A 23,897-nucleotide genomic window follows, 5' to 3' on the forward strand; every position below is an offset into this window, starting at 1 on the left:
CTTGGGTACGAGATCAACCCGAATTCCTCATGTACATACATGTATGTATTCATGTGTGTGTAATCAACATTGTGGCACAGCAAACGTAAACTAGTTTGCATCTCCCCCCCCCCCCCCCCCCCCCATATAACACGCACAGCTTCACATTCCAAGAAGAGCGAGAACTCTTATGAATAATGCATTATTATGTAACTACTCTTTGCTTTTGTATTGTTCCCGTGGTCTGGGCTGACCCTCCATGATGAGTGTGTAAAGCATTTGTGAAGTCAGAATAGAACCAGGGACGTCGTAAAGTTTGATACCCCGGGCAAACATTGGGTGTGTTCGATCAGCTTCACTGGGTCGACCCCGCAGTTATCACTTGGGTGAGCCCCTGACAAGAGCTAATCGAACGATCACACTCGCCCTCTCGTGGTGACGGCATGCACCTCAGGTCACCCCCAAGTGACCCACTCCACAAGCAGGGCACTGGGGCTGACCCGGGTGAGCCCCGTCAAAGCTATTCGAACGTACCGGGGCAGACCGGGGCGACCCAGGAAGCTAAACGAACACACCCAGAGATAACGTGCTGCAATGCTAGACCATGAAAGCATGTATTGAAGAACCTTCGTCCATGATAGAAGTGACAGTATCATCATGTGCCAAAGGTGAGTCCATTTCGGTGATGACCCAAAACATGATTGTGCAAACTTGCTTAGCTAATTACTGTAACAAGGTCTATACTATAGATGTTAAATTTGCATCGGGGATAAAGAATATTAATTTTGGGTTTTACCCACATACACCGATGTGTGTTAGCACTGTATACGCAGTACTTTCCCGAGTCCTGTGAAAAAATATCATAGGCATCTGGTGAGATTCGAACCCACGACCTTTGCAATTCTAGAGGTCTATACTAGACAAAAAACATGGAGGAATAATCAATGCACATAGTTCTGTAGTCCAGAAGACTGCGGTCTGAGGTATGTAGTAGGCCTACATAAACCATAAAACACGCTCTATGATCCAATTTATTTCGTCTATGACATTTCTTAAAGGACATTTTGGTAATTGTCAAAGACCAGTGTTCTCAATTGTATCGCAACATTACAAAAATCTGTGACAATTTGAACCAATGGTTTGTCAAAGACCAGTATTCTCACTAACTTGGTGTATCCCAACATAATATGCCTAAAAAAACTGTGATTTGAACCAATTTGTTTTGTCAAAGACCAGTACTCTCACTTGGTGTATCCCAAAGTATGTCGAAGTTGCAAGAGAACAATGAAGGAAAAAAACACTCTTGATGCACAAATTTGTGTGCTTTCTTTCAGATGCGTTGATAAAAGGCGTCACGCCTGAAGTCTTTTTGAGGGCGAAAAACCTCTCTCTCAAAAACTAGGTTAAGTATTCACTTAAAAAGCAATTTTGGATGTTGTTATCTGCAGGCGTCATTTGAAGTTTGTTTTAGGTTCTCTGGACTCCAAAAGTCTGTCACATAGTGATTAACAACGTTTGACTTGATTTGACTAGACTAGAAACAAGAAATGGTTTATTAAAATAAAACTCATTCTTACAGCCTTTAGGCTGAATTACATTTGTACCAATTTAAAACATTAAAATACGTTAAAACAATTTATCATCAAAAGTAAAAAATAAAATAAAATCACCAACACACCAAGAAGTTAAGAAAAAAATAATATAGACTACAGAAAAATGGAATTGATCAAGAAAAACACTGGATATAATATAGAAGAGCAATTCTGAATATTAACAAAACAAACTTTAGGGCGGCACCCTATCTAAAAAGCGGTCAAAAACAATGAAATTATGTGTTAGATAATGAATGGGAATATTTTTAAACCGGTCAGTTCTAGCGAAGTTCATTTATTAACCTATAGTGGCAGACCTCGCAACACGATTCCCTTTTTTTAATGAATTTAATATATATATATTTGTTTTTTTTTATGCACGTCATTTCAGCCAGAGCCCGAATTTTTTATTCAAACAAAACCTACCTCAATACAGTAAAATGATGTATTCAACGGATGGTGGCGCCCTAGCTCATTTAGGAGCCTACAGTGGGCGCACCTCTAAAGTAATGCTAAATACAAGAATATTCAAAATTACCAATAAGTGTTAAAGGCATTGGGCACTATTGGTAATTACTCAGAATAATAATATTAGCATAAAACTTTATTTGGTAACGAGTAATGGAGAGCTGTTGTTTGTATAACACATTGTGAGAAACGACTCTCTCTGAAATAACGTAGTTTTTGAGAAAGCAGTAATTCCTCGCTAAAATTTTAATTTTATTTCGAGACCTCAGAATTTGATTTTGAGGTTTATAAACCAAGCTTAATGAAAGCACACAACCTGTGCAGCCAGGGCGTGTTTTCTTCCACTATTCTCTCGCAACTTCGACGACCAAGAGCTCAATTTGTACAGGTTATTTTATGTTGCGATACACCAAGTGAGAAAACTGGTCTTTGACAATATTACAAATAGTGTCCAGTGTCTTTGAAGAAACTATTGAGCCTCTGAGCTCCTTGAAAACCAATCAAATAAAATATTTTAAGACGTCTATCTACATATTTCATTTCAATTTTCGGCAGGGTTAGCCGTTTCGAATTTTGGCTTATAAGAAATTACCCTTGCAAAAACATCGCTTTGTTTTCTTTTCTTTTTAAAACCGACTTGCCAGTTTTCACGAAAAGCCATTGTATTTTGTTTCACTGCATTTATTTATGTATTACTGCATTTGTTTAGATTTCAAAGGCAGTTCTTTTTTTTTTTTCAAACACGGTCTGCCATGTTGTTGAGTAATTATGTTTTCGATTCCAATATACATTTATTACAATACTTCCATTAAAAATATCGACAATTACATGTATAGACCTTTCTCTTGCAACGTCATAGCCCGAGTTTTTGCCAACCCAGATTGGAAAACTATGGAAAGCCATAAGTGCAAATCAAGAAAAGATCGCTATTTTTGGTTACAATGTAACCAGATTTGTTGATTTTGTTTAAAACAAAACAACTAATTATTTGAAAGTTTGCAGAAAATGTTGAACTTTGTGTAAACATCTGTTTTTACGATTGAGTGTTTTACTATCATTCGGCCGACCATGCCAACCAAGGCGGTTTGTTTATCAACAAAAGAAAGGTCTATTACGGAGTAAAGCAAAAATAGCACCAAGTAACAGTAAGCATAATTGTAATCAATAGACCTTTATCACGCTGTCGCCATCTTGGTCACGTTCCCTGTTTCCATAACAGTAATGAAAGCTAACATTTATTGCGCAAACATGGCACCAGACTACCAGCCTCAGTTTGGTTACAATGAGTTGGAATGGAGTAAAATCAAGAGGGCCACACAGTGATAAAGGTCTATTTTAGTATGGGGCCATTTTGATAAGCAGAAGAAGCTTGTAAAAAAAAAGCAATGTTGGTTGAATTGGGAGTTTAAGTGCTTCCTCTTTGGTCCTCTGACATGTCGTAAATAATTATATCACAATAATAATAAGAAGAAGAAGAATGAAACTTATACAGCGCACAAATCCATAAAGGTGCTAATGGCGCTAAAATACAAACAATATCATTAAAGTAATATACAATAACAAAAATTAAAACTTAGTTGAGAGAAATCTAGAACATGTGGTATAGAATACAATATAGTAATACAAACGCAATATTTAAGAAAACATCCTAAAAGGCAAAAAAACAAATTTACAAAAATTAAACCATAGGCATGCATATGCTAATTTTCCTTGATCAGATCCAATGCTCTGTTACCCTTTTGATGTGCTGCTTTATTTATTTATTTATTTATTTATTTATTCTAAATCTTTAGACATAGGCCCTACACAATGATTACAAATTAGACAGGGCTGTCAAGGTTATACAAAGGTATAAAAACATCCAGAGATGTGTAAAACCAGATAATTATATAATATACAAAGGAGATTGTACTCAAACGCTTAAAAATCACACATTAGAAAACGTTAAAACAAAAGCAAATCCAGATTATTACAAAAACAGCACCCACTTAAACAAAATAACAATAGGGGGAAGGGACAACAATTAATAAAAAAACATAGCTAAACACGGTTGGACTTAAAATAAAACTGGTACCAAGAACATTATTTTCAAAACAGTGAAGCAGGTGCTTAAGAGCGGATGGCATATATGTTGTTAATCCCATGGCGAGGAGTTTCGTACTGTCACGCTGCCAGTCCCTGTCTCGACACGAGACTACGTTTGTATTAAATTTGCCTCGAAATGCGAGGTTTTCCTTTTACTTTGCGTACAAACACGGTCGGCCATTTATGTAAATTTGACTCCCATAAATGGCTGACCGTGTTAATCGGCGAGGTAAAAGGAAAACCGGGCAATTTAGAGGCATGTTTGTGTGGATCATTGTATTCTACTTTTACAGTTTCTTTCTACCCATATGCATTTTATAACAAACGGTTACAAACGCTTTTCGAAGACCAACTCGACCGATCCAAGGCAACGTGTTCCTTTATAACGCCGTTATGCACAATGTTCCCTATTGGATGATTGGTTCAAAAAGGGAAAGAAAGCACGAATTCCATTATAACTATTATACTGACGTTTAAACCTCCCAGAGTATTTTTTCACAAAGCGTTGCAACGTAGTCTCTTACTCAAGACAGGAATTGGTAGTTTACAGTACAAAACCCCTCGCTTAAAACAAATATTATAGCGGGTGTTCACAAAGGCGTTGGTCGTATACACAGTCACCACTTTCGGTACAGACAAAAAAAAATAAAAAAATCACAGATTTACAAATTACTTACAGGGTTTACAGATGGTAGTGTTGAAAGACTTCTCTTGAAATATTATTCCATAAAATGCTTTACTTTTTGAGAAATGATTAAAACAATATCAATTCTCGATATCGAGAATATTGTATATTCGTACATCGGGAAACATTTATCCCAAAAAATAATTTAATCATTAACGGAATCGGTTTGTATTGTACCGTTGGAGAGGACGAAATTCTCTTTATTATGATGTCAAATTTGTCTTTGTTGGACTGACAAAAACGTGATTTTCCAGCCAAAATATTGATAAAAATCGTCATGAAACTCAACGAAACGTGTGTGTGACTGTAGTGTGTATGAAGCACAGAGATGTGGGATACATTTATGGTGTATAGACGGCCAAAGGGGTTAAACTATGAAGAACAAAAAAAGCAAAAAATCCGTATGTCGGCGTTTGTAGCGGGGTTTTTTTCACGTACGGATTTTGACGTAGGTCGGCGGATATGGGTTTTAATGAGAAAGTGTAGATTCGGCGATAGATTCGTACAATGTACGAGCCGAAGGCAAGTACATTGTATCCACGAATCTACACTTTAGAGTCTATTCTCTGATGACTTTAACTATTTCCCTCCAATTTTACTTTGCCCAAATGACGCTTTTGGTATTCGTAACTATTTTGCAAAATTTACAAGCATATTATTACGGCACTTGCAACATTATCGAGTACAATGTTTTGATCAGCTCTGTTATAATTATTATTATTTTTATTTTTTACCCCCATATACACCGATGTGTGTTAGCACTGTATACTCGGTACTTTCCCGAGTCCTGTGAAAACATATCACAGGCATGTTACTCGGGTGGGATTAACATTATACAGTTCTATTATGTTTTTACTTTAAAAATAAATTGTTTGGCTTTTGTTTGATGTTCCTCAGCTCATCGTATGAACATCATGTTATCTTTCAAATTGGAAAAGACAGTCATTTCAAGTTGAAAAATCACGTTTGTAACCGAGATTCGTAAAATGAAAGTAATCTACTCTTATATCAATAGAGTGGCGTCACATATTAGTGTATTAAATAATGCCACAGTCCTTTTTGTTTCAAGTTCGTTATTCCAGTATTCTTTTTTTTCTTTAATAAGAGTTGGTTTTGGATTTTCATCAAGTGACTCAATACCCTGCACAACCATGTCATGTACGGAATGATCACCACTGAAGTGGTGTGTAACAGTGGCAGCCGTGTTGACTGATGATCTGTGCTCTCCAAATCGTTCTTTAAGTTTTCGCTGTGTCTGACCAACATACTGGATATTGCATTCCTTGCATGTAATCAGATAGATTATGTTTTTAGTGGTGCAGGTAATGCGAGACTTGATCTCGTATGGGGCGTCATCATTAATTGGCAGGGATCTTGTGAAGGTGGTTGAGTTCGTTACAAACTCGCAGGTAATGCATCTGTTTTCATTGCATTTAAACATTCCCGCGTCTGGTGTGATTTTACGCATGCCTCTTTCTGTTGCATTGGGTAATATCATATTGAGACCATGATCAATTGTTTGGAGTGTTTCGATCCAAAATTTCTCTCTTCTCCGCAAACCCACCCGTCCGTCTAATGACTCAATACCCTGTAACATCATCTCGTGGCCTTCTTGTTTGTAATGTATGATTAAGCGGCGAGTTTTATATTTTTTAGCATTTGCGACTGATGTTCTGTGATTAGCGATTTGTTTCTCCAGTGGGTGCTTTTTTGTATGACCAACAAAATGAAAGTCGCATTTCTTGCATGTAATCAGATAGATAATGTTTCTGGTGGTGCAGCTAATGTGAGACAGGATCGGGCGTTGCTCTTTGGTTACGTAACATATTGTGAAGGTGGGTGATTCCTTGACATGCTCCTTGCAGGTAATGCATTTTCCATCAGAGCACTTGAACATTCCACAGGGGAGAGGAACTTCATAGGTCCTAATCGATTTCTTAGCAGCCACTAAGAGATCACGGGATGGTGTGAGCATGAGTGTGATATCATCATACGGGTCACCATAATTCTCAACAACACATCCCATGTATGTTCCATATCGTGTGAAACAGTCAACACCACATGAAGTTTCATCTGTCTTTACTACAGTAACATAGATGTTACCATAATTGTCACAGCATATGCTTCGTGGCGTGCTGCTGGTTTCCTCACTGAATATATTTTCGCCTGTGTCACTGATTGATACTAATGTTTTAGGTGTTGTATAGATAAAGCGATCTTTGCTGGTAGTAAAAACACCGCACATCAAATGTGCATTCAGCTCATGCTTGAATTGTCCTTGCTTATCGTAAAGTGAAATTGTGCCATTGTCAGGAAAACTAATTGCGATCAACTCGGAATCCTTGACTGCAATACAGCATGGTTTGCCTGATTCTTCGGGTATTGTGAACTCTATAGCATCTCCAATAATCTTGACCGTGTTCCCGTCTAGAACAACTATCATGAGACCGTAATTACTACCCTCATCATTTTGTCTAAGGGCTTTGAAGCCTTCTTTGCCAAATTCCACACTAACTAAGTATTCAGTGTCAGTATGTAACACAGCTATAAAGCTACTCTCTGGGAATGCAGTAACGTCATACGCATACGCATACGCACATTTGGTTTTCCGCTCAAAATGCCTGACTTCGGATTTTTGTTTGCCTTTTTTGTCGGTTGGAGGCTTAGACAACAGTGAGTTGATGTATTTGTAGACATGTTGCATGTCGCATGCCATCGTAGCGATCTTCTTTGTGTAAACACAGGGAAGAGTTCACGTAAGCCTTAGAAACTATCCGGTACACTATGTGTGTATCTTGCCAAGGAGAGGACGTTCGATCTTTGTCTTGCTATATTTTACTTCCGTGAAGTAGATTTATCTGATTGTTCGGGAGACTTCTCAGTTCTGAAAAAGAACTGTCCTTCTTTTTAACTACTACTATGGCGGAAGGTATAAAAATTGGCTGGGACTACTTTAGCTTATAGGATCGTTATTAACGGCCCTAATTAGCAAAGGGTATGGCAACTTATGATTTGTTTCTTAATAAACCCTGTAGGCCTGCAGTAATCTCAATAGTAAAATTTGTTTCTAAATAAACCCTGTAGGCCTGCAGTTATCTCAATAGTAAAGATGGCAAAAGCCGAACCCTTGTTCTCAGTATCGTGTCTTCAAGCAGTTCCTCATTCGTTCATCGAAGCGATGTTGGATTGCAGACTTTGTCGTTCGCAGTCCGTGTACCCTTTGTATTGCAGACCACGTGAGGGCGCTCTTCTCAATAGTATTGCAGAGCCGTACACAGCTACCAGAGTGGTATAGACAGCTCTGCGGTATTGTTATCACTTCCGGGGGTGTGCGTGATTCGTCCTGCACAGTTTGAGGCGTTCTGTCACTTTTGTTTACAAGGTAGTCAGTCGCTAGCCGTAGCTTTAAGTTGATTTAGAGGTGGATTAAAACGGCTCCTTTAAAGGTCTAATTATCCTTCCGCTGAATGTTGACCTGTGAAGAAAAAAAGAAAACTTTTGTTCCAAATTAATCGATCATTGTAAGCATAGTCGGACCATTAACTATTTTTTTGCATTTATAACCTTGGTCCTTTTGATTGGTAAGTTGTTTGCAACAGCTAATTCTATTTTCTCATAAAAATAGTGCCCATATCCTATTTCATTTCAGGTCGATATTTCACAACACAATTTGGGAATTTGGGAATTAACTTCCTTTATGCCCCAAATTTGAATCTTAGAAGCGTTACTGCAGTAACGCTTCTCAGATTGTGTTTTCCTATAATAATATGGATTATTCTTTCTGCGTTAAACAAAAACAGGCTGCTAAAATTTGTTGTTTGTATTTATATATTAATTGGTCGGGAAGGGGAGGGGCTTGCATTGTGATTTTAAATCCAGCCGGTTGTTTAGGCCTAAGACAAAATAATTTTACGAACTAATCACAAAACATAGAAGAAATAATAGGCCTAGTCAGGGGATACATTCTTATATTCACTAAGTTTGCACTTGGAGTGGGCCTTTCTTGTGTCTCTGAAATAAATTGTAAGTCTTTTTAAAAACATTTTGCAACTAAATTTCATTGGAAATTTTAGTTTTCGTCTCTACGTTTCGAATTCGTACTACGCCACATATTTGTATGCATAAACAAAATTATAATAAGTCTAGTTTTTTTTCTTCGAAAATATCATATAGTTTTTATTAATTAATTTATTGTCGTCCACGCTGTGTTGTTTCTTTATGTGAATCGATGAGTCGTGTTTTTATTGGCAAGTGAAGGGTCTTGCGCCGCAGTTATTTTTTGTGAAGGTTGCACCTTTTTAGCTGTTTATATCTGGTAGCACTTTTAGGTGTAAAGAGATGGTCTGCAAATGGTAGTAAGCAAACTACTGGTTGTTTTTGGTACCCCAGCCATTTCTTGCTTAGCCAAGAAATTTTTCTAAGCAGAATTTTCTGCTTGCCTTATGACCACGTACCTAGTCTTGAGTGACGAACCTGTTTTTGTGTAAGTCACCGGTAGAGTGCGCTACATCAACAGTTTTAGAACCTGACTAGGAAGGACTGTGGCAAGTGTACACATCTGGTTAGTTTTGATCCAGATGTTTTTGTGATACAGATTCTTTACCATTATTTAAAGTCACCTGGAAGTGGTATTTTTTTCAAAATAAAGCTTTTGGCACTAAAATAATGTGTTTTGATGGATGGAATATGAATAAACAGTAAACTAAGGTTCTAAAAATTTAGTTTCCATTTTATTTACAAATTTAAAAGTAGGCCCGACCCGAGAGGGCGCTGTTCGTGACTTCAATCGAGGCGCGATATTTGAAGAGAAAAATGTGTTACCCAGCACGGTGAATCGCATGCAGTGCCATCACAAGATAGTGACGCTTGTCGCAAGCTAAAAACATGCCCTCAAATGTTAAACAATACCCGATTTTTTTCACGATAGGCAAATGCTCCTTTAGGTTCGTCACTTCTTTCATGTACCTTCTTCGACTTCCCACTAGCTGGAAAAATTGTTGGGATGGCGTCATGTTTTAGAAAAGACCTTTTTCTCTTCTTGTCAAAATGTGTGGTGTATTCCGGGTTCTCGAACCACGACGGCTTGACGTGTTTGCTGCACGGCGCTGGAAAAGGCGTCGGACCAGACCACTTTACAAACTGATCCCATATTTAGTTGCTTTGCTGCATCCAGCACCTGGTCGACATTGCCGGAAAAATGCAAGCATTTTTTTTTTTTCGAAACGTACAAACTCACGACTAGGACTTGAATGTACTTGCACGTACATATAAACCGTTACAAACAATTACTCAAAAAATGATTTTACCATTCTGAGCGTGGTCCATCAGAACCATGATCAGAATAAAGATGAAATTGAAGAAGACATTTCACCGTTTGTCCGCAACTCTTTTATTTGAACAAACATTGTAATAATATCAAAAATAATTATGTATCTTTTATACTTTGTTGCAAATTTTCTAATGACAGTCAATCAAAAAGTGTGTGGGGGGGGGGGGGGGACATCTGATATGCTGCCCCCCCCCCCCCCCAGTCTGAAAAGTGTGGGGGGGACATGTCCCCCCGTCCCCCACCCATCGACGCCCTTGCCCATTGACCTGAAGTAACCGACATCTTGGATTGAATTTTGTGAGCTACAAAGGCCTTACCTAATTCCTGCGCAGCCTTAAAGCCATTGGACACTTTCGGTAAACAGTATTGTCCAAAGGCCCACACTTCGTGTATCACAACTTCTATATCAAATAACAAACCTGCTCAATCGGTCATCGGAGTCGGGAGAAAATAACGGGAAAACCCACCCTTGTTTCCGCACGTTTCGCCGTGCCATGACATGTGTTTACTTTAAATCCGTAATTCTCGATATCGAGAATTGATAATTGTTTCAATGTTTTCTCAAAAAGTAAAGCATTTCATGGAATAATATTTCATGAGAAGTCTTTTACCTTTACCTTCTGTAAACCCTGTAAGTTATTTGTAAATTTGTGAACTTTTTTTTTCTGTTCCGAAAGTGTATAATTGCTTTAATTTCAACCCTTCACAAAAGTGGGCAGTGCTCACCCAATCATGAATTATTTTCGGACTTTTTGGTGTCATAAGAAAGGTGAGACCATAAGCTATCCATACACCTTAACCTTTTCCCCCAGAATTATATACTCTTTTTTCGGCAGCTATTTCATAAGTGTATAGTGTTGCCTATATGAATTATCATTATGAATAGCTCAATCCCATTCCTCCGAAACTGTTTTTTGAACCAATAGTCTGAGGCTGGAGATTTGTTGATGTAATCTTAGGCTTGATCAAGGCGCTCCAGCCGGCCTCGACCGGCATATACATGGATCATAATTGTGTGCATATTGTACATGTGTACAGTGTATGTACACATGAACATGTACATGTACCTAATAATTATTTCACTGTGTGACTGAGTACTGTTTGCGTACGAGGTTGAAAGAACGACCGTACTCACGACCTGCTATACTGATATCGCTGTACAATAGATCCTTCCCATGAAATTATGTAAATTGCACATAGCGCGTGCGCACTAACGTTTTGGTTGGCAAAATGAGGGAACATCGCGCTGTTTTGTACACGGCTAATGGGTGCGTGACGCAGACGCGATTGCGCGTCTGCTTAGTGCACAACTCTATGGCGTTTGCCAACCAACAGGGTCTGTACGCATGCGTGAATGTAATTAGCATATTTCATGGGAAGGGTCAATTAATTGTGCGTGTACACTGTACTGCAGTTGCTGCCGAATCGTGCCGCACCGGGCCTGAGCACACTGCGCCAACAGCCTTGAATCGAGGCTAATGTAATCTATGTGTGATAGGGATGTACATTTTTTAATTTAACTGCAATGATTCATGTTTCTAAATGTATTCGAGCGTTCCCGCGACACCCTGTGCATTATTGTTATGTCTTTTTAATGATGTATCAACCTATTTATAGTCTCATCTTTGTAAAAATGTATTGTTGTACTGAAGTGTTGCTCTTTTATGGGGGTTTTTCCTGCTACACAATTCAGCTTTGTGCCAAACCAAGAAATTTGCAAAGCAGAATTTTCTGCTTAGATTCTTTATGAAATTGGGCTTCATGAAATTTCAGGTTTCGTTGAAATTTCGTACTACGCCACATCTTCGCGTACTCAAAATTATAATAAGGCTAGTTTTTTTCTTCAAATTATTTAATGTCATATTGTTTTTATTGATTGATCATTGATTGATATTACTGTAGAACTCCAAGCTGCGCTGTTCTTTTTTGTGACTCGATGAGTGGTGTTTTTATTGGTAAATGAAGGATCTTGATACAGTCTGTGAAGGTTGCAACTTCTTGGTTGTTTGTATATCTGGTAGCAATTTTAAATGTCAAGAGATGGTCTGCAAAATGGCGGCGAGCAAACACAATGTATAATTTTAACACATACAGGCATTAGGTACAATGGGTGATAAGTGGAGGGCACCAGGAAAAAGCCTAGGCTTATACAGGGCCCGATCCCTTAAGTTTATAAATTAATTGGTTTTAGTTTTTAACAATAACAATATTAACTGATGAAATGAAAGTTCAGAGAAATGTATAATGTTTACAGCAAACATAACACACACAAAATGGTTTGTTTTGTAAACTGGTTTTCACAATTAGTTTTGCTCTAGAGCCATATAATAGAATAACTGATGAGTGAATAAATAGCTGCTGGCAGGGTAAGCACTTTATGTAATCCTCCATATACATAAGCTGACAAATCTGTGGAAGTTTGAGAGTGATCGGCCATCTGATGGGTCACGAGAAATAATTGAAGCAAGCCTAATGGGAACACCTTTTTTGGATCACTGTAAAAATGTATTAGACAGTCAAAACTACACTAAATTAGTCATTTATTATGATACATGATTTTGATGTAAGTTAGTCAAAATCGTGTTTCATATGACTAATTACCGGCGTTATATAAGGCGACCTTATTACTTTTATTAAATCAAGTTTTGCTGCTTATTAGAAATGTTCCATATAAAAGCACACACTATATATAGTGTGTGGTAGAGTGGTTAAAAACCCATAATTGCCTCTGGAAATACAACCAGCTCAACATGGCTTAGTAGAGTGACAATATTTTGGTTCAACAAATTAGCGGACTGTTTTCTGTAATGAATTACACAACAATAAATCTCATTTGTTGATATACTAATTTCACAACAAATGCCTTGTAGGCGCGCCCAAAGGCCAAATCTGATGGCAACCTTAAAGTCGCCTGGGAATATATATATTTTTTCAAACATTAGAGTATATGTTTCTGAACAATAACATAATTTTTTGAGTAATTGTTTTTAACGATTTATAAGTTTAATTTTTTTTATAAAGTTGTGTGGGGGTGACTCCGCCTACCCCTTTTGTGACGTCAATCGAGGCAGACTTTGCCTCGATCGAACATCGAACACATGTACGTGCAAGTACATTCAAGTCCTAGTCGTGAGTTTGTACGTTTCGAAAAAGGTTTTTTCTTGCATTTTCCGGCAATGTCGACCACGTGTATTGCTGCTGGATGCAGCAAAACAACTAAAGATGGGGTCAGTTTGCAAAGTGGTCCGGTCCGACGTCTTTTCCAGCGCTGTGCTTCGAGAATCCGGATTACACTACACATTTTGACATGAAGAGAAAAGTTCTTTTCTAAAACATGACGCTTTCCCAACAATTTTTCCAGCTAGTGGGGAAGTCGAAGAAGGTACCCGAAAGATTTGCCTATTTGCCGTTAAACGTGAAAAAAATCAGGTTTCAATTTTGAGGGCATGTTTTTAGCTTGCGCCAAGCGTCACTATCTTGTGTTGGCACTGCAAGCGATTCATCGCGCCTCGATTGACGTCACGAACAGCGCCCTCTCGGGTCGGGCTTTTTTTCAAATTTGTAAATAACATGGAAACTAATTTTTATTATTCAACCAATGAACAATTTGTCAAAGTATAATAATGTTAGCTTGGTGTTTTACAAGAGATACCACAAAGCGAGGAAGTGGTATTTAGTCGAAATAAAGCTTTTGTCACTAATATGTGTTTTGATGAGTGGAGCATGAATAAACAATTAACTAAGGTTTTGTACAATTGTGAAGTTTGATTGGTCGAGAACAAATCATGTGACGCGCAACAAAAACGCATGTTACATGGCTCAACGGGCCGGGTGTAACATGAAAAGTGATGTACACCGGTGTACATCACCTTGGTCGATTTCCAGCGCTGTGTGCGAAACAAGCGCGGGTTCGACGAGGAAATTGTTTCTTGTTCGTCTGCTTATTAAACAATGAAAAGTCCGCCGTAATAATGTTTGAAGATGACAACAGAACTTCGAGAAGAGGAATAAAAAAAAAATTCAAAGGTATAACAAAACAATTGTTGCACGCTGTGACTGGGGTCCATGGGTTTTGTACACCCTCGAGGGGAAAATGCACCCTCGGCTTCGCCTCGGGTTCCATTCCCCCCTCGGGTGTACAACACGCCATGGACCCCGTCACAGCGTGCAACAATTGTATAATGAGCTACACTCTGTCATCCTGTCATTTACATGAACCAATTACAGCACACAACAGCTTAAAAAGTAATAAATTATTCAATAGCGACCATGCAGCGCACACGTGTGTGTACGTGTTATGTGTGTGCGGTGGATGGCGTGACCATAGATATAGAATTAAAACAATTTGCAGTACAAAAAAGTTACTACCGCGCCATTCATTCCTTACAATTTTTCTTCCCACGCAATTATGAACAATAGGTCTATTAAACACTGCGAGAAACGACAATTAAAACATTGGAAACCTGACACCTTTATCACGTCACTGCTTAATTTGCATGTTCATATTTTTCTTGAGTTTGTATCGATTGTATTGTTAAGATGAGAGAGCTCGCTTGGCAGTTTCTTTTGTGTTCGTTTCCGTCGTTTTATATTTCCGTTTAGTGAAGGTTATGCATCTACACACAGGCCTGATACTTCATGGAGTCAACGAAGGCGATTGCCTCCATGCCCACTTGTCATTGCTTTTGTGCCCTTGAAATGCCACAGTAGAAATTTACAATTTCCTCATAGGGTGCTTTACCATAGGAGAAAATGCCTTGGTGCCCCTGCCCTTTCAAAAAGTATTTTATTACAATAACCTTTAAGAGAATGGAACAATTTAAAAAGAAAACGCCACTTTGCCACAAAAACCATCTCTAAGGAAGCAAAGCATAGTGTTCTCTTGCTTTGTTTTCCATGATTCGCGTTTTTATCTCTTGACGAGACTCGTCTGTTTTTGTTTGTTTTGTTTTTTTTTACTTAAATTTTCTGGATGTTTTTTTTTTTTGCCAGGTTTTGTTGTTGTTGTAAGAACCCCAATGGAAGTAAGTCGAAGTTGTTGGCTTTTATGGCTATCCTTGGTTAGTTTTGTGCAGTACGCAGATTTCTATCTTGTGTTCTATTTTGGTTTATCCTTTGTCATTGTATTTTCTGCTGTTGTTGTGTAATGTAAATGTCGGCTTGTTCTTTTTCAATCAATCAATTATACACATGACGTCATTTAAGTAGGTCAAAAGAAGGTTGCTGATTGGACCATTCTGTGCGCCGAGCCATCTATGAGCAAGTTCGAGGGCGCACATTATTAGTCGATATACGCCTCTCTTAATATTTATGCATGAGGTACGTCACAATGCTAACTCAAAACGAGGCGATGGGCGCAGCCACTGCAAGTGATGGGGGGCGTGCGCCCATAGCCTCATTTTGGGTAAGAATTATGACGTCATGCATAAATATTAAGAGAGGCGTATACTGACCACATCAAATGAATATGGACGTCCAATAGTCATCCTATAAAAAACACAAATTTAGGGGAATGAAAACCGACATGTTATGCACTCGGAGTTGAGGCATATTTCCTTTTTCCTTGGAATTCTATCTTTGCATCTCATCTTAACTTCGGGTAAGGCTTATTATGCAAACTCAGCTTTTATATTTATTCGATTTCTTGCTCTTCATTGACTGATTGGTCGATGTTATTTGATAAAACCGCGCTGCGCTTTGTCCTTGTGTGTGACTCAATGAGACGTTTTTGTATTGGCGCAGTTCCGATCTGTGAAGGTTGCACCTTCTTGGTTAAATCTGGCAGCAATTTCAGTTGTTAAGAGATGGTCTGCAAAATGTTGGCGAGCAAACTGCTGGGTGTTGTTGGTATAATAATGATGGCAGACTACGCTGCCGTAAACGGGCGGTGTTGGAAAACGACACCAAGCACCGGAGGGGCACCTACCGGAGGAACACCCACCGGAGTGACACCTACTGGAGGGACACCAACTGGAGGGACACCTACCGGAGGGACACCTACCGGAGGGACGCCTACCGGAGGGACACCTACCGGAGGGACACCTACCGGAGGGACACCTACCGGAGGGACACCTACCGGAGGGACGCCGCGATGCCCTCCTAATTGGAGCCAGTGGCAAGACAAATGCTACATGGTGTCCGAATACTCCTATCCATGGGACGAGTGCAATGATATGTGTGTCGGTTTTGACGGGATGATGGTTGTCCCTCAAACAGATGAAGAGTTACAACACCTCATCAACCTGTGCAGCTGCTATTCGTTCTGGATTGGTTGCAGCGACATCGAAACTGAAGGTTTGTACACAAACGTAGAAAACTAGTTTAAAGATGCTATGTCAGATTTTGAGCCTCAAACATTACAATTTATTTTTTTTAGTGAATGGTATTTCAAAGAGTATCACCCGCTCTAACGAAAAACGAAAAAAGTTTAACTTTTACTTTTAATGGTCAGGAACCATGGCAAAAATTTAAAACGTTTCTTATAAAACACATAAGAATTGGTCACGTGATATATAGTCGGGATCCCGACAAAAACTAATTTTGAGCACTTAATTTCACTGCTACTAATTATTGGCGGACTTTTTCGAGCAATGGCTCAAATGAAAGCTTGTATCTTTCTCGACCCCCATCAAAATACCTATTTGGGTCAAATCGGCCAAAAATCTGACATAGCATCTTTAATATCCTTGTATTTATAGTATAAATTTACGCCTCCATAATTGTATAAATTTTATACAATTATTATAGAGGCATAAATCTGTGTTCAAAGTTTGAACCCGTTATTGGTGTCGCAGGTATCCTCACCAAAATGCATTTTATAATAAACGGTTACAGAACGCTTTTCAAAGACCAACTCGACCGATCCAAGGCAACGTGTTCCTTTAACTTTGGTGTGGTAATACAGGCCTATGATTTTCTGCACATTTGGTACTGTATTACAGTACAGGGTATAAATTGTCGCTTTACCCAATATTTCTCAAATTTTGCACAAACTGTACCTACACAGCAAAATTGTATATCATTGTTCTGTGTCTTCTACAAAACGTTCAGTACAATTATTGTATGGTGTATTGAAAACTATAGAGGGTGGAAACTTGGAATCTATTCCTGAACAAAAACGTGCTGTACTTCTTTCCATGAAATCCCGCTCCAAACATTCGCATAAAGGCTGTGACAGTGGTTTTGTTTGTTTTTAACTGAAACATGATCATTTAATTTGATAAAATGTTCACTGAATGTTTGTACGGTGTAATCGTAGATCATATCATCTCAATTTGTTTCGCTCGTTGTTCCACGTGTCCATCGTTCATGGTTAGGCCGTTCAATACACCATTCTGTCACTTCACTTTGGAACTGCCTGCCAACTGAAATTTCCTCGTCCACATCCATTGCTTCCTTCAAAATCCTTTTGAAGACCCATTTGTTTTTTAAATGATTGTACTGCCTCCATGTTTTGGTTACTGTTTGGCCAAAGTTTAAGTTCACTCGATTGTAATTTGTTTGCTTAGAACTGTTATACTGGCTTTTAAAGACCCACTTGTTTTTTAAATGATTGTACCCAGGTTTTGGTTTCTGTTTGGTTAAAATTTAAGTTGACTCAATTGTAATTTGTTTGCTAACAACTGCTACTGGCTTCCTTCATAACCCCTTTGAAGACCCACTTGTTTGTTAAATGATTGTACTACCTCCAGGTTTTGGTTTCTGTTTGGTTTAAGTTGAAGTTTACTCGATTGTAACTTGTTTGCTTAGAACTTCTACTGGCTGGTCCAGGTTTTGGGGATGGTTAATTTTTAGACTTTTAAGTGTCTTTTTATCAATGTATTGCTGTTTTTGAATTTCTTAGATGTGTTGTTTAATTACTTAGATTAGTGTGTTTTTTTGGCATTTGCTTTTTAAATTGTTTCTCTGTGAAGCGCCTTGAGCATCTTTTAGGCGGACTTTGGCGCTATATAAGTTTTCGTTGTTATGTTTGTTATTATTATTGAATGAAAATTAGAGGGTGGGAACTTGAAGCTATTTATTTATTTTATTTTATTTTTATTTTTAAACTTGAGACATACGCAATAGTTACAGGTTACACAGGGGCTGTCAAGGTTAAAGCAAAAGTATAAAAACTGTCATCAAAAGATGTGTAAAACCAGACCCCTGCCAACGATAAAAATATAATTATACAAAAAGGAGATTGCACTGAAACCTTTTTAAAATCACACAAGAAGACATTAAAACACAAGCAAATCCAGAAATATTGAAGAATAATAATAATAATAAACTGCACACACAACAAAACATCGTAGCAATAGGAGAAAGGGACAACAATTTAAAAACAAAAACCATAGAATGGACTAAAAACCCTCAAAAAATAAAATAAAACCGGTACAGAGAGCAACTTAAATAAAACACAAAAACAAAACAAAACAATGGTGTACTTTCAGTACGATCCCGCTCTTACGGACCACCCCCCCCCCCTAAAGGGCGAGTAAACATCGAAAAGGTAACAACATACTGAAATTATTTCGTCCCCTCAACATCTTGTATTCTTCCCTCGAAATCTTCCGTTCCGTCAAAATATTAATTCGAGGTAACTAAAAAGTATATTTCGTAAGAACAAAATATTATTTCAAAGGAACGAAATAATTTCCTAATACCCTATTCCAGACCTTTAGGTGCTCCGTATACATGCTCTAAACGTTTGATGTATTTGAGACTTATTATTTCTGATTTTTTTTGTTCAGGTACCTGGGTGTGTCTAGATGAAGGTGCTATTGAAGTGCAGGACAAGAGATGGATGGATGGTCAGCCAAATAGTAACGGCAACGAAGATTGCGCCAAAGGCTTGGCTGCAGGCTGGAAGGATTGGAATTGTGGTACAAGCCAAAGGTTAATCTGTCAGCGTCCTGTCACACCACTCTAAATCCCTTCAAAGTTGGCTTCAAGGCACTGGACACCTTAAAGTAACTGTCAAAGACAAATAACAAAATGTTGGCTCAATTGGTAAACAAGTTTGCACGCATTTGCAAGAGAATAGGGAAAGACAAAAAACAAACGTGTTTCATTACTTTGTGCGCTTTCAGGTGCATCATTAAAGGCTTCAGCTTTTATTATTTTGCATGAGAAATTACCGCTTTCTCAAAAACTACATTACTTCAGAGGGAGCCGTTTCTCACAATTTCTCGCAATCTCCATTGCTCGTTACCAAGTAAGTTTTTATGCGAAAAAATATTTTGAGAAATTACCACCCCGTGCCTTTTTAAACTTTTGGGGAAAACCACGAAGATAACATTGCCTTAAGTTTTACTGTTTGAAAATATTATTTTTCTTTTGTAAGAATTGTTCATGCACTAAAACACATATATTATGGTGTTTTGTAACTAGTGAGTACTAATTAAAGTCATTGGACCCTTTCGGTAAACACTATTGTCCAAGACCCACACTTCGTGTATTACAACTTCTATATCAAATAACAAACCTGTAAAAATTTAGGCTCAATTTCGGTTTCAACGGGAAAACCCACCCGTGTATCCGCGCGTTTCGCCGTGTCATGACATGTGTTTAAAATAAATCCGTAATTCTCGCTAACGAGAATTGATATTGTTTTACTGTTTTCTCAAAAAGTAAAGCATTTCATGGAATAATATTTCAAGGGAAGTCTTTCACCACTACCTTCTGTAAACCCTGTAAGTTATTTGTAAATCTGTGAACTTTTTGGTTTTTTTCTGTACCGAAAGGGTCCAATGGCTTTCAAGACCTGCTTGAACGAAAGTGTCAAGTCGTGAATTTTGCTGAATTTCATTTAAAGTGTTTTCAAGGAAATCGAGTCATATGATTATAAATCAATTTTAATTGTGTAATTAATACACAATCATTTCGAATACTCGTATCAGCGCTCTTCTGAGAGATTTGCGAAAAGCTCCGTTACGTAATCACTCTCAAAACGTCGTAAGTGGGAGCTCCAATTTGTAAAACCGTTTTGTTGCAGCGTGGAGGTATAACAAAGCAAACTCCCACAAATGACGTCAGCGGCAATATCCTCTGACGCGCGCCGTCAACGGCAGAAGTATTTTTAGTTTTTCAAAAACTTTAGGTTGGGGCCTGATTTTATAGTCGATAATTACGAAAAATTCAGAAGTGTACACATATCAAAATTACATTAAAATGGTGAACAAGTGCATTATAAACATGTAAAGTACCATTGTTTCCGTTAAAAACATTCCGCCCAGGTAGCTGTTTAAACAACATAAATATTTGACAATTCAACCAGCGGAACATTTTGTGTGAATTCAAGCATTTGGTTCCTCAAAATAGCAGACCATTCTGTTATGAAACTTCACAAAAACACACAATTTCAAGGGATAGTTGTGTGATTCAGCAATGATATCAAACTTTTGAAATATCTTTTCAACCATATTAACTTCACAAAAAAATGTTGTTGAATGCCCAAAGCGCCCAATGGTAATTTGTCCCTTTAAGATGTTAACTGCTCATTCTTTTTGTGGTAACCTTTTATAAAACATCAAACTAAAAAATGTCTTTGGAAAACTTTGCTGATTAGTAAAAAGATATCTAAACCAAACTATTCGAAGTTGAGCTTCTCTCAAAATATTTAAAAACCTGAAAGCGGAGCAAGTGGCACACTCACTATTTCTCATTGTTATTTAACATTATAATTCCTTTTATGTCCACTGTGTATACACAGTAAGAGCCATGTGCAGTAAGAACTAAATTTTTTAGATTAATAAATTTTGTGTAAAAAAAAGGTTGTTATATAATGACATACCATTAATCTTTTGTAGAAGGAAGGTGGTCGTTAGAAATTTGTTTAACAAGATGGCACCGAGTTGTGAAACGATAGGTATTTTTCAGATCGAGTTTCTAGTACAATTTTTTTTTCTCGTCTTTCTTGGAAAAGCACCTTAGAATTTCCAAATTATATAAAAGTCAGAAGGTTTTGCAAATATTTGTAACAAATATTTTTAGGAAAGTCCTTTCCCCACTTGCCATCGAACCAAATTTATTTTTGCAAAACAAAGGATGCCTGCCTGGAAAAGCCATTTGGTTTCATCTCAACATTGCTATTTTGACAACTGTACTCTCGTCGTTGTCACTGTCTCATATAACTGTGCTTTAGAGCACACTACATGGAATAAACCAACCGGCTCTCACAGAGACACCACCTCAAGTTTTCAAAAAGAGACAATTACATGGTGTTTCCGTCAGACTAAATTTATTATAAAGTAATAATTAACTGATATTATAATATCAGTATAGTACCATATTTATGATTTTCATGTTTATATATGACACTTTCTCAGCACTGCAAGCTCAAAATAAATTATGCTATGCACAAAACAAGACATGTTTTCACTCAACTTCTAAAATCAACCCTAACCAACCCTGACTCCTCAAACTTAACAAAAACCACCCAAGCCCTAACTGCATTTATGTTGGACTGTATACCGCACAAATGAACTGGTTGTGAGGCCAGGGGTCGATTTCACAAAAGAGTTAGGACTAGTCCTTACTTAGGACTAGTCCTAAGACATATAAAAAACGTACAGCTAGTCCTAAATTAGGACAAGTAACTCGTCCTAACTCGAGATAGGACTAGTCCTACTCTTTGTGAAATCCACCCCAGGCCTACCATTATAACCAGATATCAACGTCCATTTACAAAAGTGGAGTTGATCTTTTTTAAGAGTGCCTAAAAAGGATACTACAACTACCGGTATCTTAAAAGTTATATTCCGCGTTTTTGTTTTTGTCAACAATGCTGATTCATATGCATAATGTTAACAAAAATATAACAACTAAAAGTCACCTAAAGATTCAGATAAATTCATGTCGAGAAAACAAAACAAAAACTGACACTTATTTTCACCTGAACGTCGAATCCATCAACCCTAACCCTATAAACCCTAACCCTAACCCTAACCCTAACACCAACCAACCCCCTCCCCAACCACCCCCTCCCCAATTCCCAACCACCCACCAAACAACCCTTCCCGAACCCCATCACCCCCCTCCAAGCCACCCCATCCCAACCCACCTTCCATGCCCACCCAACCACCTACCCATCACCCCCCCCCCCCCAATATCATGGGTGCGTTCGATTAGCTCCCTTGGTCGACCCCGGTCTACCCCCGGTACATTCGAATAGCTTTGGCGTCATTTCAGGGGCTCACCCGTGTCAGCCCCAGTTCCCTGCTTGTGGAACGGGTCACTTTGGGCATGACGTCACCACGAGAGGGTGGGTGATCTTTCGATTAGTTCTTGTCAGGGGCTCACCCGAGTGAGCACCGCGGGGTCGATACAGGGAAGCTTATCGAACGAACTCATACAAATTTACTGTTAATAAGATTTCGATTTATCAAGTAATGAATGTACGCTAAAAGCGACCTTCAAGTTATGGCTAAAATCCTCTAAAGCCAGTATATATATAAAAAATTGTTCGAAACCAGATTTATTTTCTTACGTGAACAATAGGCCTATTAAACACTTTTTTTAGTTTATGTTTCCAGTAGACTTTACCTTTGGCCCCATAAGGGTTGTTTTCTTCTTTATTTTAGGTGGAGACCTTCAATGGTTAACTGACCAAGACCTGACATTTGAATGTGTTTGAATGTTTTGGTTTTTTTTTTATAAAGTGTTATTCCAGTTGTTGTTTTTTGTAAATATTCACCAACCATCTGTTGGCGTGCCAGACATCTTGGCATATTATGTTCAAGAGTGCCAAAACATTAACCGCATGCCTTTAACATTCGTATAAGGAAACAACAAGTTAACCAAGCGTTTTAAAGACTGCACAACTATCAGAATTGACTGCCTCAAAATGAAATTGAATGACTAAACACACGCCTCAAAAATACTCCTGCTAATTTGAATGCAGCTTCGATGAGTTTTAAAATTTAATGATTATTTTGTTAAATCGAATCACGTAAAAGTAGATTTGACTAGTCTTAAAATGAAATCGACTGACCCTTTTTTAGTAGCATTCGATTTCGTGCGAAATATAATAGGCTGGTGGTTTAAATTGGCTGCTCATTTTCCGAAATTGACTGAGTAAACCTATATTAATTTAGCAAGAAAATTACTTCTTTCTCAAAAACTACGTTACTTCAGAGGGAGCCGTTTCTCACAATTCTATCAACAGCTCTACATTGCCCGTTACCTGAGTACGCTTTTTATGCTAATTACTAATCGAATTTGATTTATGTGCTTATTTTTTAAATTTGATGTTTCAGGTAGGCTCTATTTGTTGAACTGTTTTGTTTGCTAATTTTGAATAATGTCATAAAGTGTTTTTTCTTTTTGTACAACCGTGTTGTTTTAACAGCAAAACTTCCGTTTAAAATAATTAATGTATGGTACTGTAAAATATTAACTCATAATGACAATGAAACTGTAGCCCTCCATTACCAACACCACGTTCTGCCATCTTGTCGCTAATATGAACTCGTTGTGTCATGTCTTATGTTCGTCTGTCCTTAACTGCATGTTTGTCTGTCTGTTTGGTTTGTTTCTTTGTCTGTCTGGCTGTGTTTTACACTGTGAGCTTCTGCTTATAAAACGGCCCATACTCAACTAACTGCGTTTTATGTTTACTGTTAGGCAGTGGACACTATCGGTAATAACGAGTAATGGGGAGAGGTTGGTAATATAAAAAATTGTGAGAAACGGCTCCCTCTGAAGTGAGTAATTTTCCACGCATTTGATTTCGAGACCTCAGATTTAGAACTTGAGGTTTCGAAATCAAGCATCTGCT

The 23,897-nt window shown here is 38.0% G+C and overlaps 2 protein-coding genes across 2 annotated transcripts; one reads left to right on the top strand and one right to left on the bottom strand.

Annotated features, from left to right (window-relative positions):
- Positions 1–1,587: 1,587 nt before the first annotated feature.
- LOC139952076 (uncharacterized) lies at positions 1,588–18,984 on the bottom strand. Its single transcript, XM_071951026.1, has 2 exons — positions 18,875–18,984; positions 1,588–8,284 (listed from the first exon to the last, which is right to left on the bottom strand). The coding sequence occupies exon 2, from the start codon at positions 7,523–7,525 to the stop codon at positions 5,813–5,815; it is 1,713 nt and encodes a 570-aa protein (XP_071807127.1). The 5' UTR covers positions 7,526–8,284; positions 18,875–18,984; the 3' UTR covers positions 1,588–5,812.
- Positions 15,880–21,615, top strand: LOC139952078 (CD209 antigen-like protein C). Its single transcript, XM_071951028.1, has 2 exons — positions 15,880–16,432; positions 18,871–21,615. Exons 1-2 carry the CDS (start codon positions 15,943–15,945, stop codon positions 19,047–19,049), a joined length of 669 nt encoding a protein of 222 aa, XP_071807129.1. The 5' UTR covers positions 15,880–15,942; the 3' UTR covers positions 19,050–21,615.
- Positions 21,616–23,897: the final 2,282 nt, after the last annotated feature.

Source organism: Asterias amurensis, chromosome 20, assembly GCF_032118995.1.
Source record: "Asterias amurensis chromosome 20, ASM3211899v1".
NCBI classification, from domain to species: domain Eukaryota; kingdom Metazoa; phylum Echinodermata; class Asteroidea; order Forcipulatida; family Asteriidae; genus Asterias; species Asterias amurensis.